Genomic DNA, 12661 nt, shown 5'->3' on the forward strand with positions numbered 1-12661 from the left:
GTAATAATCACGAACATATATGGATACTCGATTACATGTAAATAACTCAATATTATGTTCTGGTGTTATCATTCTGACTTTTAATTAGCTTTTAGATATGAATTTCCGGGAAAAAACTCGCAACTAACAAGATTCTTCGAGCGGCTACTTAAGTTTATGACATAGGTATCGATATGTTTCTTTCTTTTTTCTTTTTTATTCCCTCTCATAGTTCTTTATTTTTGGCTTAATATCTGTGTCTCTTTCGTTGTTTTTTTAGAGTGTACTTGATAAGGACCAAAAATAATGGTCAAAACGTTGTCATATATACAAAAACCAAGAGTCGTGTGTATAAACGTAATAATACTTTATCAGTTTGGTCGAAATAAATTGTTTTTTCTTGTAATGTTACATGCAGATTAAAGACATGTCCGTGCAGGGAACTGCAATTTTAAATACACATTGAATCCTAGAAGATAAGAATAATTGGTGTTTGCTGGGATAATTTTACTTCTAAATGTCGAATATGTAAATAATTGTGCAAAATTTAAATCTAAAATTGAATTTGCCAATTTTTGTGCAAATATCATTTAGATATTTCATGTAGAAATTTCATGTTTGCAAAACCGCTGCGTTATGGCGAATTATCTTAATGCAATAATCGAGAAATTCCTCTCAATTGAATGAGGCAGTTATTGTACAATATTTGCGCAATTTTTCTATCGGAGGAAGAGCTTTAACACATTGAATGAAATCAAGAAACAGAATTGGCATATAAATTATAATACCGCAACGAAAAAAATAGGAAATAGGTATTAAGTGGCAGAATTCATAGATATTCAATTAAATTTTTAGATCTCGAGATCGGAGTGTCTTAGATAACTGTGATATCGTAGTAGGTGTTGGCGGCGAGTATGATCCTCCCAGACATCGATACGACCATCACGTGAGGTAAAATAACATACTTTTTAATGGTACACTATTAAAGAAAATCACTGTTTTCGCCACATCATTATTTTTTCCTTCCTCGTATCAGAGAATTTCAGGAATCAGTGAGTACCATTGTAAAGAAATCAGGGTACAATTGGACAAATAAATTAAGCAGTGCGGGATTGATCTACTGCCATTTTGGTCATGATATATTGAGGAGAATACTTTCGGACATAACCAAGGACGTACTCGAGGATATAATCGTTGGTGAAATCTTTAAGATCATTTACGACACGTTTATCCGGGAAATCGACGCTATAGATAACAAATGTACGATGCAGGGCCATTGCATTGTGATGTTACAAAACGCTTCTCCAGAATAATTGCATCTGCATTTGTTTCAGTTATCGATCAATTAGCGATTTAAGCGCACGCGTAAGCAGATTAAACTACCAGGATGAGAATATCAAGACACAATTTGAGAAAGCCATAGCTTTGGCTCAGGATAAATTTTTGGAAATTTTGCACGTCACGAAGAACATTTGGTTACCGTCAATTACAGACATGCGACGTGCTGTAGAGAATCGATTCGAAGTAAGGAAGACCCTTTCTCTAGTTCTCTTTTCGTTTTAGATATACTTTCGACTATCGTTTAATGTAAACCATTTTCTTGTAAGGTTGATTTGAGCGGAGAGATAGTAATGGTGCCACAATCATCGCGGTGCCAAAACATGTGGCGGTTATTTGTGTTTTATTTGGCAGAGGAAATGAACGTCTCGCCATCAATAAAGTACGCTATTTCTAAGACTGGGAATAGTTATCGTATTAGGTGTATGCCGGTTAGTTCTAAGCGCGCAATGTTATTGCCGGAAGAGTGGGGCGGTTTGCGGAATGATACCCTTATAAAAGTCTGTGGAATTGAAGGCGCCGTACGTGTAAATTCCACTCGAAAAACCGGCGTTCACAAAACTATGGACGGCGCAATGGCCATGGCGCGGAAAGCGCTCAAAATTGTGAAAACTGTGCAAGGTGGAGAAGAATGACTATGTCTAGACTATTGATTTTTTTTAGAATTTTTATGGTGGTGATTATTGAATATTTTTTAAAAAACATTTTTTTAATTAAATGCACTCGATCTTCCTACATTTCGTTCTATTTAAAGGCTCCGATCATTTAACACTCATATTGAATCCCAATATAAGAAAATTAATTTATCTCTCGAATGGTCGTGCGTTAAATACTTTCGAACATATTCAATAAAAACGAATAAAAAATTACATACACTTATTATATAGATCGGGAAGAGAGGGCTCCACCTAGACAGCAAAATCCTCCTCAGCCTGTACCGCAGGTGCCTCCGCAGCCACCACAAGCACCTGGTGTCAACCCTATCGGACCACAGCAACAGCAGCACCAGCAGCAGCAGCAGCAGCAACCGCAACAACAGCAACAGCAGCAACCTCAAAATAATGCTGGAGGTACCTTCCCGCCTCAAAATTCGATACTACCAATTAGTAATTAGTAATTAGCACGATCTTAAAACTTTTATTGCAGATCTGATTCGCCTCGGTCTACCCTAAGTTATTGATGGATAGAGTATCATTTTAAAGGAAGATTGTTATTGAGGATCGATGAAGGGATTACCGATTTCTGCTTAAAGTGTATAAGATGTACATGTATATATATATATATACACTGCTAAACAAAATTATAGCATAAAAAAATTTGGCGAAAATTGGCCAATTTTATTGCCGATTACTTCGCGAAAAATTATCGTAGACAAATAATTTTTTTTTTTAATTGAAGCTTTTGAAGTCTCTACTTTAAGAATGTACCTCCATTTTTTGCATGCAATGCACCCCTACCTTTGTAACCTCTAAAATCTAAGGGCATGTTTGGCATACTTGAAAATTGCAAAGTTTGACGGAATGCACGGATGTGGAAAAATTTCATCAATTATCATAAAATTCAAATCTTTTACTTCAATTTAAAAAAAAGCAAAGTTGGTCCAAAAGCCAAAAAAACAACGGTAATTTTGAAGAACTGTAACTTTGCGAAAAAAATCTTAGCGACTTCGCTTTTTTTTTTCAATTGAAGTGAAAGATTTGAATTTTATGACGATGCAAACGCGGCGTCGCCGAAAGAAAATTTTCCACGTCCGTGCATTCCGTCAAACTTTGCAATTTTTGGTATGCCAAACATGTCCTCAAATTTCAGGGGTTACAGGGGTACATCGCATACAAAAAATGAAGATACATTCTTAAAGTAGAGACTTCAAGCTTCAATTTAAAAAAAAATAAAAAACATTCGTCTATGATAATTTTTCGCGGAGTAACCGGCAGTCAAAATTGGCCAATTTTCGGCAAATTTTTTTCTATGCTATAATTTTTTTCAGCAGTGTATATAAACTTATCGAATACTTAGAACAGGTAATGTTTACTTGCAGGTGAGTACCATTCTACCGGTACAAACACACCGGAAAAGACGGAAGATAACGATTCGGAAAACAAGGATCAACAACAGACGAAGTACGTCATGGAAAATAACGATTCGGAAAACAAGGATCAACAACAGACGAAGTATAACCTTTGTTATTATCGAACAAAGTGTAATAATTTGAAAAAAACTACTTTTATATGGAGTATTTCTAATTTTTGGGAGAAATGCAGCTTTGCTGAAACTTTACAATCTAGTAACATCGAAGGACAGCCCTTTAACCTTAAGATGTCTACTGATATAAAAAATAAAAAAATAAGTTTCTCTATTTGTCTTACTAATAACAAATCTAAAGCTATATAAGATTTGTATTCAGGTATATAAAATTTATATCCAAAGTAAAGAAGGACCAGTCTTAGTTACAGGCTGGAAAAAATTTTTTTCAAATGCTAACTCGTTATATGACGTATCTCTTGAAACTCTTCGCAAAGATGAGTCAAAATATTTATTTGATAACACACTTTCGATACACTTTATATTTAAATATTGCAAGCATAAGTTATCACATAACGAGAATATATTAGAAACGCATCCGTTATCAGCAGTTATGTGAATAATTTCACTTCCGATGATAAATTTAATTCAATTTTATTTAATTTTTTATAAACCGTTTAATGCGACTTAAATATGAGAATCATGAACTTCATATCCAGGCGAGCGTGAATAAGGAATAAAGACGGATACTTAATTTCCGTAAGATCCTTTACGTTGGGCTATTTGTTAATGATAACTCTGCGCAACCTTATATCGTTATCGCGATCAGCAGTAATAATCACTATTATTAAGGGGGAATACCCAATTAAAAAGTTCGAAAAAATTGATTGTTCAATTTTTGCATTCCAAGCCAGCTGGAGGACTTATATTATGGACCTGGAATCGATGATTCTAATGTAAGTTGAAAAATTTTCGCAATTTATTCATTGTTCAATTTTCAAACGCGTTTTTCTCGAAACCATGTTAAAAATCGGTGACCAAAATATCTCGGCAACCACTGAACTAATCAATTTGAAATTTATAGAGGTTATTCTATACATAATTATCTAGTCTTTGACGTAGGATTTTTTTTAAGTGACTTAGTTTTTTTTTATCGGCAAAATAAACCCGAATTTTTCCCTAAAAATCGAACCCTTAAATTCAAACGCCCGCCATTTTGTCAAAAATTGATATTTTCAAAAACCCCTACGAAAAAGACTAAATTATAGTGTCAATTTTAATAATCTTTTTGGTTTTTTTTATTCTGATGATTAAAAATGGGAGTGGTCACCGCGGAGGACCTTCTTTTGCGGCAGTCGACAGAACCCATGAATACTCCGCCAATATTGAATATTTTTTAATAAAAAAAATTTAACATTCTTAAAAGTGTGTACTTTTATGTAGAAAAAATACCAATACCATAATTCATATAGGTTTCCTTAAAAAAATTCACAAAAATTGCCTTTTTTTCGCGCTTCTAATTGAGTATTCCCCCTTATAATGGAACGTTATCGTCGGTTTCGTAGCCGCGAGAGGGTTAATGCGAGGTGCACATTTATGCCGTACTGCAAATGTCGTTTGAGATATCTGCTCTAAGACACTGCAATTCACGGAGAAGGCGAAGATCTATAGCGCATCAGACTGTTAGTTAGACGGATTGCAAGCCTATATACGAGGTAGCGCCGCAGAATGCGTTGTATTCAGAACACGAGTAGCACAGGCTTGTCAGTGATAGAGCAGACAATATGTTAGACGAGAGTGCGGAACATAATGTAGGTATCGCTGCATCACTAAGTGACGTTACAATTATGTATATGTTATTTAACAACGATTTATCATATGATCGAGAGACAATATAAATCCGGAAGTTTCTAAAAAGAAGAAATCCTTTTCGTGAACTAAATAAAATAAAATGCCACTTTTGCACGTTTTTAACTTTGTTGAAACTGTATTTGCACAGCGTTTTGTATGCTCTCAATAACGCGAATACATGTAACTGTTGTTGCACGATATCGGCGAATATCCTGTATTAAGCGAAGCGATTTTTTTTCAGTTTATTGAATGATTTGCATTTTCCGGAAATCGGGGTTTCAATTCCGGTTTCCTTTATCGGTTTCGCGCGATATTCCGGATATCCGGAGTGCCAAAGTCCGTTGCGCTCATGACACAGAACTACCGTTTCAAATTATTGTATATTACAATGTCATCTACTTGAATACACACCGGAGACTGTCAGAGTCTCCCACCCGGTATATTGGCTTTTTCTTTACGGTTAATTTGTTTATGTCGCATGCGCACAATCCACCCCCGAAAGCCTCCGACTCTCGCGCGTCCACCCTTCCAAGTTCCAAAAGTCCTACAATCACTCGCTACTCCACAGAGATGGAGAACGTGCGAATATTCGATTTTCATAGTTTCCCACTTTCTCCTCTTCTCACCAGCTTTATTTGATTTTTTACGCGAGTCGTTTTTCTTCAATGTTTATTCTTTGCGTGAATTATTCAGTTGCTTTCCTATTCTTTATCTCTACTTTTTTCTTTTTTTTTGGCGTCTCTTCGCACGAAAGCAAGGAGCATCACAAAAACAAAGAATTGTCCGGCATCGCTGTTGATTCCACGTTGATGATCTCGTTTTAGCAATTATAAAGTGACGATTTGCTTTGAGCCACGGTATTCAAATGTTCATTCTTGTATAATACTTTTATCGTAGCTTTTCGTCGCTTCAACTTTTTCCTTTACGTCGTCTTTTTTCGTCGCAGTTTCGACTTTAACGACCTCGATTCCTGGAGATTTCTTTTTTGAAATTCTATTTGAACTTCCGCTGTGGCAAGCTACGTGACATCCTGGAGATCTTTTTTCTACGACAATTTTGCAGCGTAGGTATTTTGTATTTCGAATGAGTTAGTGCTAAGACATCAGAAAACTTCAGTCTCGGTAAATATGGTTTGTGTACGTCACTGTGTTTTTTTTCGTTGATTAATATTTATTTTTTCGGTGCCGACATATATATCTTACTATAACGATAATAATTCTTCTTTCGATAAATGTTTCAAAAGTAACGCCTATTGCGGTAATGACTTGTTTTTTTAATTCTTTAAATTTCTTTTCGTTATTTTTAATATCTCTTATCAGGCTCAAATTATTCCAATTTTTAGTTATTTTTTTTATAATATTCTTAAGGATCAAGAAAAAACAGCTTTTTAGCATTGAGCGATGTCACACGCGCGTACGGTTCTGATACAACCACGCGCCAGTTCGTGATCACTGATCGGCACGAGCCTGTTCCCAAAACGTCGCGACAAGTCACGACAATGTAAAAACGCAACGCGCAAGCGTTTCCTTATTTTCGGTTATCGCGCAACACGAGACCCGCGCGAACGGCTTCCGCAACGCTGATTTTCATGTAAGTACTGCGCGGCGCGTTACATCGTGGATCGATTATAATCGGCGGGAGTAGTGGAGGCTTTTTATACCGGTTGGTCCATTTATACTGAATTATTTATTTGAACCTTATTTGAATTCTTATATTGAAAATATATATATTCATAATCTGTATAGAAAAAATTCAAATTTAAGTTTCTATATTGTAATTACATTCGGTCAAAATAAAGCCTAAAAAGTTAAAACTGTACAAATATAAATGTTTGAGCAATGGCATTATATTTGTTCTTCTCCATTGCAGTTATTCTTTGGTATATGTTTTGCATGAAAATACTATTAAAGAATATATATGTATATAGTTGACGCTTTTTTTATTTTTAATATCTCTTATCAGGCTTAAATTATTCCAATTTTTATAGTTATCTTTTAAATAATATATTGTTACGCAGTTACACTTTGTGGGCATGGGACGGAATCATTGAAACGTATATGTGTGTTACCTGCAGGAAATATTCATGGCTAAGTAGTTCAACGTGCACATTTTGCGTACATAAAGGCGTCATTGGACGGGTTACACCGTTCGATTTTCCCACCAACAAATATCGAAAGAGAATCTCGAACAGTATTCGTGTAAATACGCCTTAATAAACCAACTTCGACAACATACTAGCCGTATTGAATTAATGACCTCTGAAAAGAGGCAGGTGCCAACCAAGGGAAGAAGTTCGATTTTTCCGACAGAAAGGGAGCACGGACATCTTCTTGCCACTCTCTGCTGGAAAACGGTCAGTTTAAGGAGCACGAAATCCTATATAAAACGTACGTTCTTCGGCGTGCAACGTTAAGGTATCTAAACACAACTTAAAGAACTTCTGCATACAAAAGTGCTTCTGGTGAAACTCATGTTTCGCTACAATCTGTTGATTTGTTAAATAACACGATATATTTACTTAATATAGCATTAAATCTCGTAATTTAATATGATGATCATAGTTTTCAGTCGATTATATCAAGAAGCGCGCTTTTCGGCGGATTTTCCAATCTTCTCACGATGTCGGGAAAATCGATTGTGAGGATCGGCACAGATGACGAAGATTTTTATTGCTTTGGAGTACTTGCCTGTGCACTCTTAAAACTGCTACCACAGTATAAGGATGCATCTATAGTGAGGTAATTATATATTCTCATCTAAGAGTCAAGAATTTTGACGTCCTAACTGATATCGAGAAAGGGAATTGACATGGATTATTATATCGGAATTGAATATGAAATATTGGGTTGCAAAATTCATAGCTATACAATTAAATTTTTAGATCTGGAGATAAAAGTGTCTTAGATACCTGTGATATTGTGGTGGGTGTTGGCGGAGAATATGATCCATCCAGGCATCGATATGATCATAACATAAAGTAAAATATATTTGTACTATTTAATTATGCGCCATTAAAGAAAATTTCTGTTTTTACTACACCACTATTTACTTATTTTTTTTTTAATTAGAGATTTCAAAGAATCGGTGAGTACCATCATAAGAAAACCAGGGTATGATTCGACAGTGGAACTAACCAGTGCCGGACTGATCTACTGTCATTTCGGTCATAAGATATTGAGGAATGTACTTTCAGACGTAACAGAGAGCAGAGTTATTGATGAAATGTTTAAGTTCATTTATGACAAGCTAATCAAGGAAATCGACGCTATAGATAATGATGAGCAAATGTACGGTGCAGTGTCATTATAAGTGGACGCTTGTGATGTTATATGCTGTCTAGAACGCTTCTCCAGAATAATTGCATCTGCATTTGTTTCAGATATCTATCATGTACTGATTTAAGTGCGCGCATAAATAGATTAAATTTTTCGGTGGACAGCCAGGAAAAAGAGAAACAGTTTGAGAAAGCCGTGGCTTTGGCTCAAAAGGAATTTTTAGAAATTGTACAAGACGTGAAAAAGGTTCACTTACCGTCAATGGACATCGTGCGACACGCTGTGGAAAGTCGATTCGAAGTAAGGAAAATATTTCCTCCATTTGTCTTTTTGGATATATTTTCGATTATCGTTTAATGTAAAACATTCTTTTAAGGTCGATCCGAGCGGAGAGATAATAACGTTGTCGAAAACTCTACCGTATAAAGAGTATCTGTTTAAACTGGAAAAGGAGATAAACATTTCGCCATCAATAAAGTATGTTATTTTACAGAGTCAAGAGTCTAGAGACTGTTTTTATTGGATTGAGTGTATGCCAGTAGCGCTGAGAAGTCGCATGTACAGAATGTTACTCCCGCAAGCGTGGGGCGATTTAATGAGTGATGCTCTTGTAGAAGCCTGTGGAATTGAGGGCGCTTTATTTGTGCTTTCCAATCGGTGCATGGGAAGTCACAAAACCAAGGACGGCGCAATAAGTATGGCACAGGAAGCACTCAAGATTATGGGAAAACTGTGCAAAGTGGAGAGAAATGATTATGTCTAGACCATTGAATTTTTTTTAGAATTTTTATGACAATTATTGAACATTTTTTAAAAACTTTTTTCTTAATTAAATGCAACTCGATCATGTAATTTTTTTTTACATTCATGGAATCACAGTATAAGAAAATCATTTCATCTTTTGAATTTTTACGCGTCAAATACATATATTCAATAAAAACGAACCAAACTGCACACACTTATTCCAGAAATTATTTAAAAAATGGTTCGTTTATTGTTGAAGTTTCTTCACTTCTCAGATCCATATAACATGGCACAAGTTTTCTCCGAATGTTCTTCTGCGATCGGCGAAGAGATAGCACGATTTTATCGATACGCGGTTTCCGATGGTTGCTTAACTCGTCAGTCAGCATTTCGGGCGGCTGCTTGCGCGTGTGCGGCCAAATGCGCGGCCTTAGCCTGGGCCACTTCGGGAGTGTCGATTACTCGGCCGTCAGGTCCAAGTGGAGCGTAACTGTAAGCGTAGAACGCAGGCGAAGTGGCGTATGCCAGAGCACCGTATGGAACCAGTCCGACGGTCTTAGCTGCCTCCTGCGTAAACGAATATTTAATTAAATTAAGATAAATATATCAATGCCTGGACACGTACCTTATGTCTGGACGGATAGGTACGTGTCCAGGCATTGGTACAATTTACCTTACTCATCGATATATTGCGACGCGAGGAAATCACGGAAGACTAAATAATATGTTACCAAAACGCCTCGGAGATATGATGATATGTAACGAGATGAATGGGGCATTAAACGATTTACAGTCTAAATATACAATATATAATATTTCTATGCTGTGGAGTGTAGATGAACGTTGCATCAACGGTTCTCGACTTTTAACAATGAAGAGCAGTGCTACGTTGAATGCCGGTCACGAATAGCTATTGCCGTTTGCGCAACCATCTCTAAACCGAGAGTGTCGTACTTGGACGTGAGCGGCGAGATGGGCAGTCTTGGCCTGGGCGACCTCAGGTGTGTCTACCACCCGACCGTCGGCGCCGATGGGCGCGCCGTACGTAATCGCAGGTGCATAGATCGCAGGTGCATAAATGGCGGGCACGTATCCGTAGCCGAGCGTGTTCCTGGCAGCCTCGTAAGCCTAAATGGCGAGATGCGCCGCTTTCGCCTGCGCTACCTCCGGCGTGTCCAGGATTTTCCCGTCCGGTCCGAGCGGTACACCGACGCGATATATCGAGTAGGCCGGTTTTGCGGCCGCGATGGCGCAGAATGCGCATAGAACAATCTGTAAAAGAGAAATTCACGCGTAAATCTTGTGCGTATAGTCATTATTCCAAATGCTTGTGAAATACTTTCTCAACAAAGAATCTGACCCCAAAATTAAAGAAACCTAATTACGGAAAGAATTAGTGACAGATATTATATCAAGTTCTATTTAAATTTACAACTAATAAATCGGTTGAACGATAATCGAGTTGATTGCGGAATAAACGATTAAATGCAATAAAATTGTCGTCTGTAAGATTATTCGTTCAAGGGTCCCCTACCGATCCGATGGTACTCACGAGAGCCCTCATATCTTATCAGTGAGGTCAAGCGCTGCTGGATGATAAACCAGTACTCGCCCTAAAGTATGGACTGCTGTGTCGTATCGTGTCGCGTCTCGGATCTCCTTTTATATATGTGAATCCTGGTAGGGAGTCGTCAACCCGTAGGAGGGAACCACACCCTGCAGCAATAAGTATTATACCTCAAAGTGCTGACATTGACATTACGTTAATGAGGCCCTGCTGCCACCGTTTGATTCTGCCCCGGGGAGGGATATTCTCTCCGGCTCTTCTGAGATGTGGCCGCATCGTCGAGGTCAGTCTCACATCGTCTTGCGACTTCGTTGGCTGGCTCTTTTTCACGCTCATCATCATCATCAACAGTGACCGCCAAGGGCTCGGGCCTAATAGGAAGCCCGGCGCGGTTTGCTGCACGAAGGGTCGATTACTTTTTGCTGGATGGATGCGCGGAAGGTGATTCCCGGCCGTAAAGTTTCGTTTATTACCGCGAAAATGATGGACAATGAGCCTCCTTCTCATGGACATGTAACCGCAATATGCTAGACTATCATCTTCCTGCAGGTGTACATAAATTTACATAGCGTATCAAGTGAGCTTCGAAATGAGCGATTTAACCCTTCGTGTGTAACGTCTTTTTCGGCACCTGTAACGGGTAACGTCGGGTCACTCGTGTCCGACGCCTAAAAAATACTTTAAAGTGTTCTAAAAAAATCTGAAAAAATTCATGTTACCTTATTAACTATCCTACTTTAAGGATCAATCGCTATATTGCCGATTTTTTCATTTGTTTAAACAATATATTTATATAAACAAATAAAAACGTGAAGAATAGACCATTTTTTTCAAAAAATCGTAACTTTGGCAAAAATTAATATATTAAAAAAAAAAAAAAAAGAAATTAAAGTTTAAGAATAGTACTTTAAAGAAAAAAATATTAGAAGTATGTATAAATTAATGGGATGCTTAAGTTTTGAGCATCAAAATCACGTTTTTTGAAAGTACGTAAATAGGTACAAATTTCCATAAAATACACATTTTATTCATTTTTAATCAATTTTATTCATGAAAATGTAATCAATCACAATTATTTATTACAAAATTATAAAAAAGTACAAAAATATGAAAAAATTATATCGAGGCTAAATTATTGTGCACAGTCAAAACATATTATTTATCGATAACTAAGATTAATCTATCAATTCCCAATGAAAGAACATGAATTTTTAGTAAAAAAAACATCCAAATTAAAATAAACATTTTACTCACCTGCTATTTTTAATCAACGTAACGTGTAATGTCGGATCACTCGTGCACTTTCAAAATTTCGTCTGGCTCTCACAACGGCTGTTTACGCACTAGACCGTCGGCGCTTGGGGAGCTAGTAGCTTAGTAGTATATAATTTTTTTCAGTATAGTTTGGTCCCGCCTCCCCCCCACCTTTGAGCTACAGGGGACAGTCACTTTCGCCAGGGCACGAGTGACCCGACGTTACACACGAAGGGTTAATTAAAATGGAAACAAATACGTTAGTTTCCTTGAATCTTACATATAATTTAATATATAGCATTATTTAATTTAAATCACTGAATTCTCTGCTACTAAACTTAACGCATTTTCGATCGCTTTATTGCGTCTATATATTTAAAAATATAATAATAAACGATGTGTAAAAGAAGGGTATAAAATATTGAACAGCTATAATTGCATTTGTCGGTGTCTTAATCCTTATTGATCTTTATATTTATCTGCGAGAAAAATCTTCTATAAAAAGAAATAGAATCGAGGTTGCGTATATCACCGTGTTCGGCGGAGGATCCCCGTTCACCGCGTTACCATAACTTCTCGATACTCTCAGGCATGCCGATCAACGGCCGTCCTTGCCGATATCAAAGCGAAG

General features: G+C 36.9%; 1 protein-coding gene and 2 pseudogenes across 1 annotated transcript; 2 read left to right on the top strand and 1 right to left on the bottom strand.

The window, feature by feature from the left end:
* Nucleotides 1-829: 829 nt before the first annotated feature.
* LOC139812848 (MYG1 exonuclease-like) lies at nucleotides 830-5986 on the top strand (the record flags this gene model as incomplete). Its single annotated transcript, XM_071777948.1, has 6 exons — nucleotides 830-930; nucleotides 1016-1262; nucleotides 1366-1503; nucleotides 1587-1938; nucleotides 2205-2387; nucleotides 3356-5986. Coding segments are annotated over 6 exons (1374 nt in total), but the record flags the coding sequence as incomplete, so codon positions are not given.
* Nucleotides 5987-7741: 1755 nt separating this feature from the next.
* Nucleotides 7742-9260, top strand: LOC139813593 (MYG1 exonuclease-like; annotated as a pseudogene).
* A 51-nt stretch (nucleotides 9261-9311) lies between these two features.
* On the bottom strand, nucleotides 9312-12661 carry LOC139813592 (uncharacterized; annotated as a pseudogene).

This window comes from Temnothorax longispinosus, chromosome 5 (assembly GCF_030848805.1).
Source record: "Temnothorax longispinosus isolate EJ_2023e chromosome 5, Tlon_JGU_v1, whole genome shotgun sequence".
In the NCBI taxonomy this organism is placed as follows: domain Eukaryota; kingdom Metazoa; phylum Arthropoda; class Insecta; order Hymenoptera; family Formicidae; genus Temnothorax; species Temnothorax longispinosus.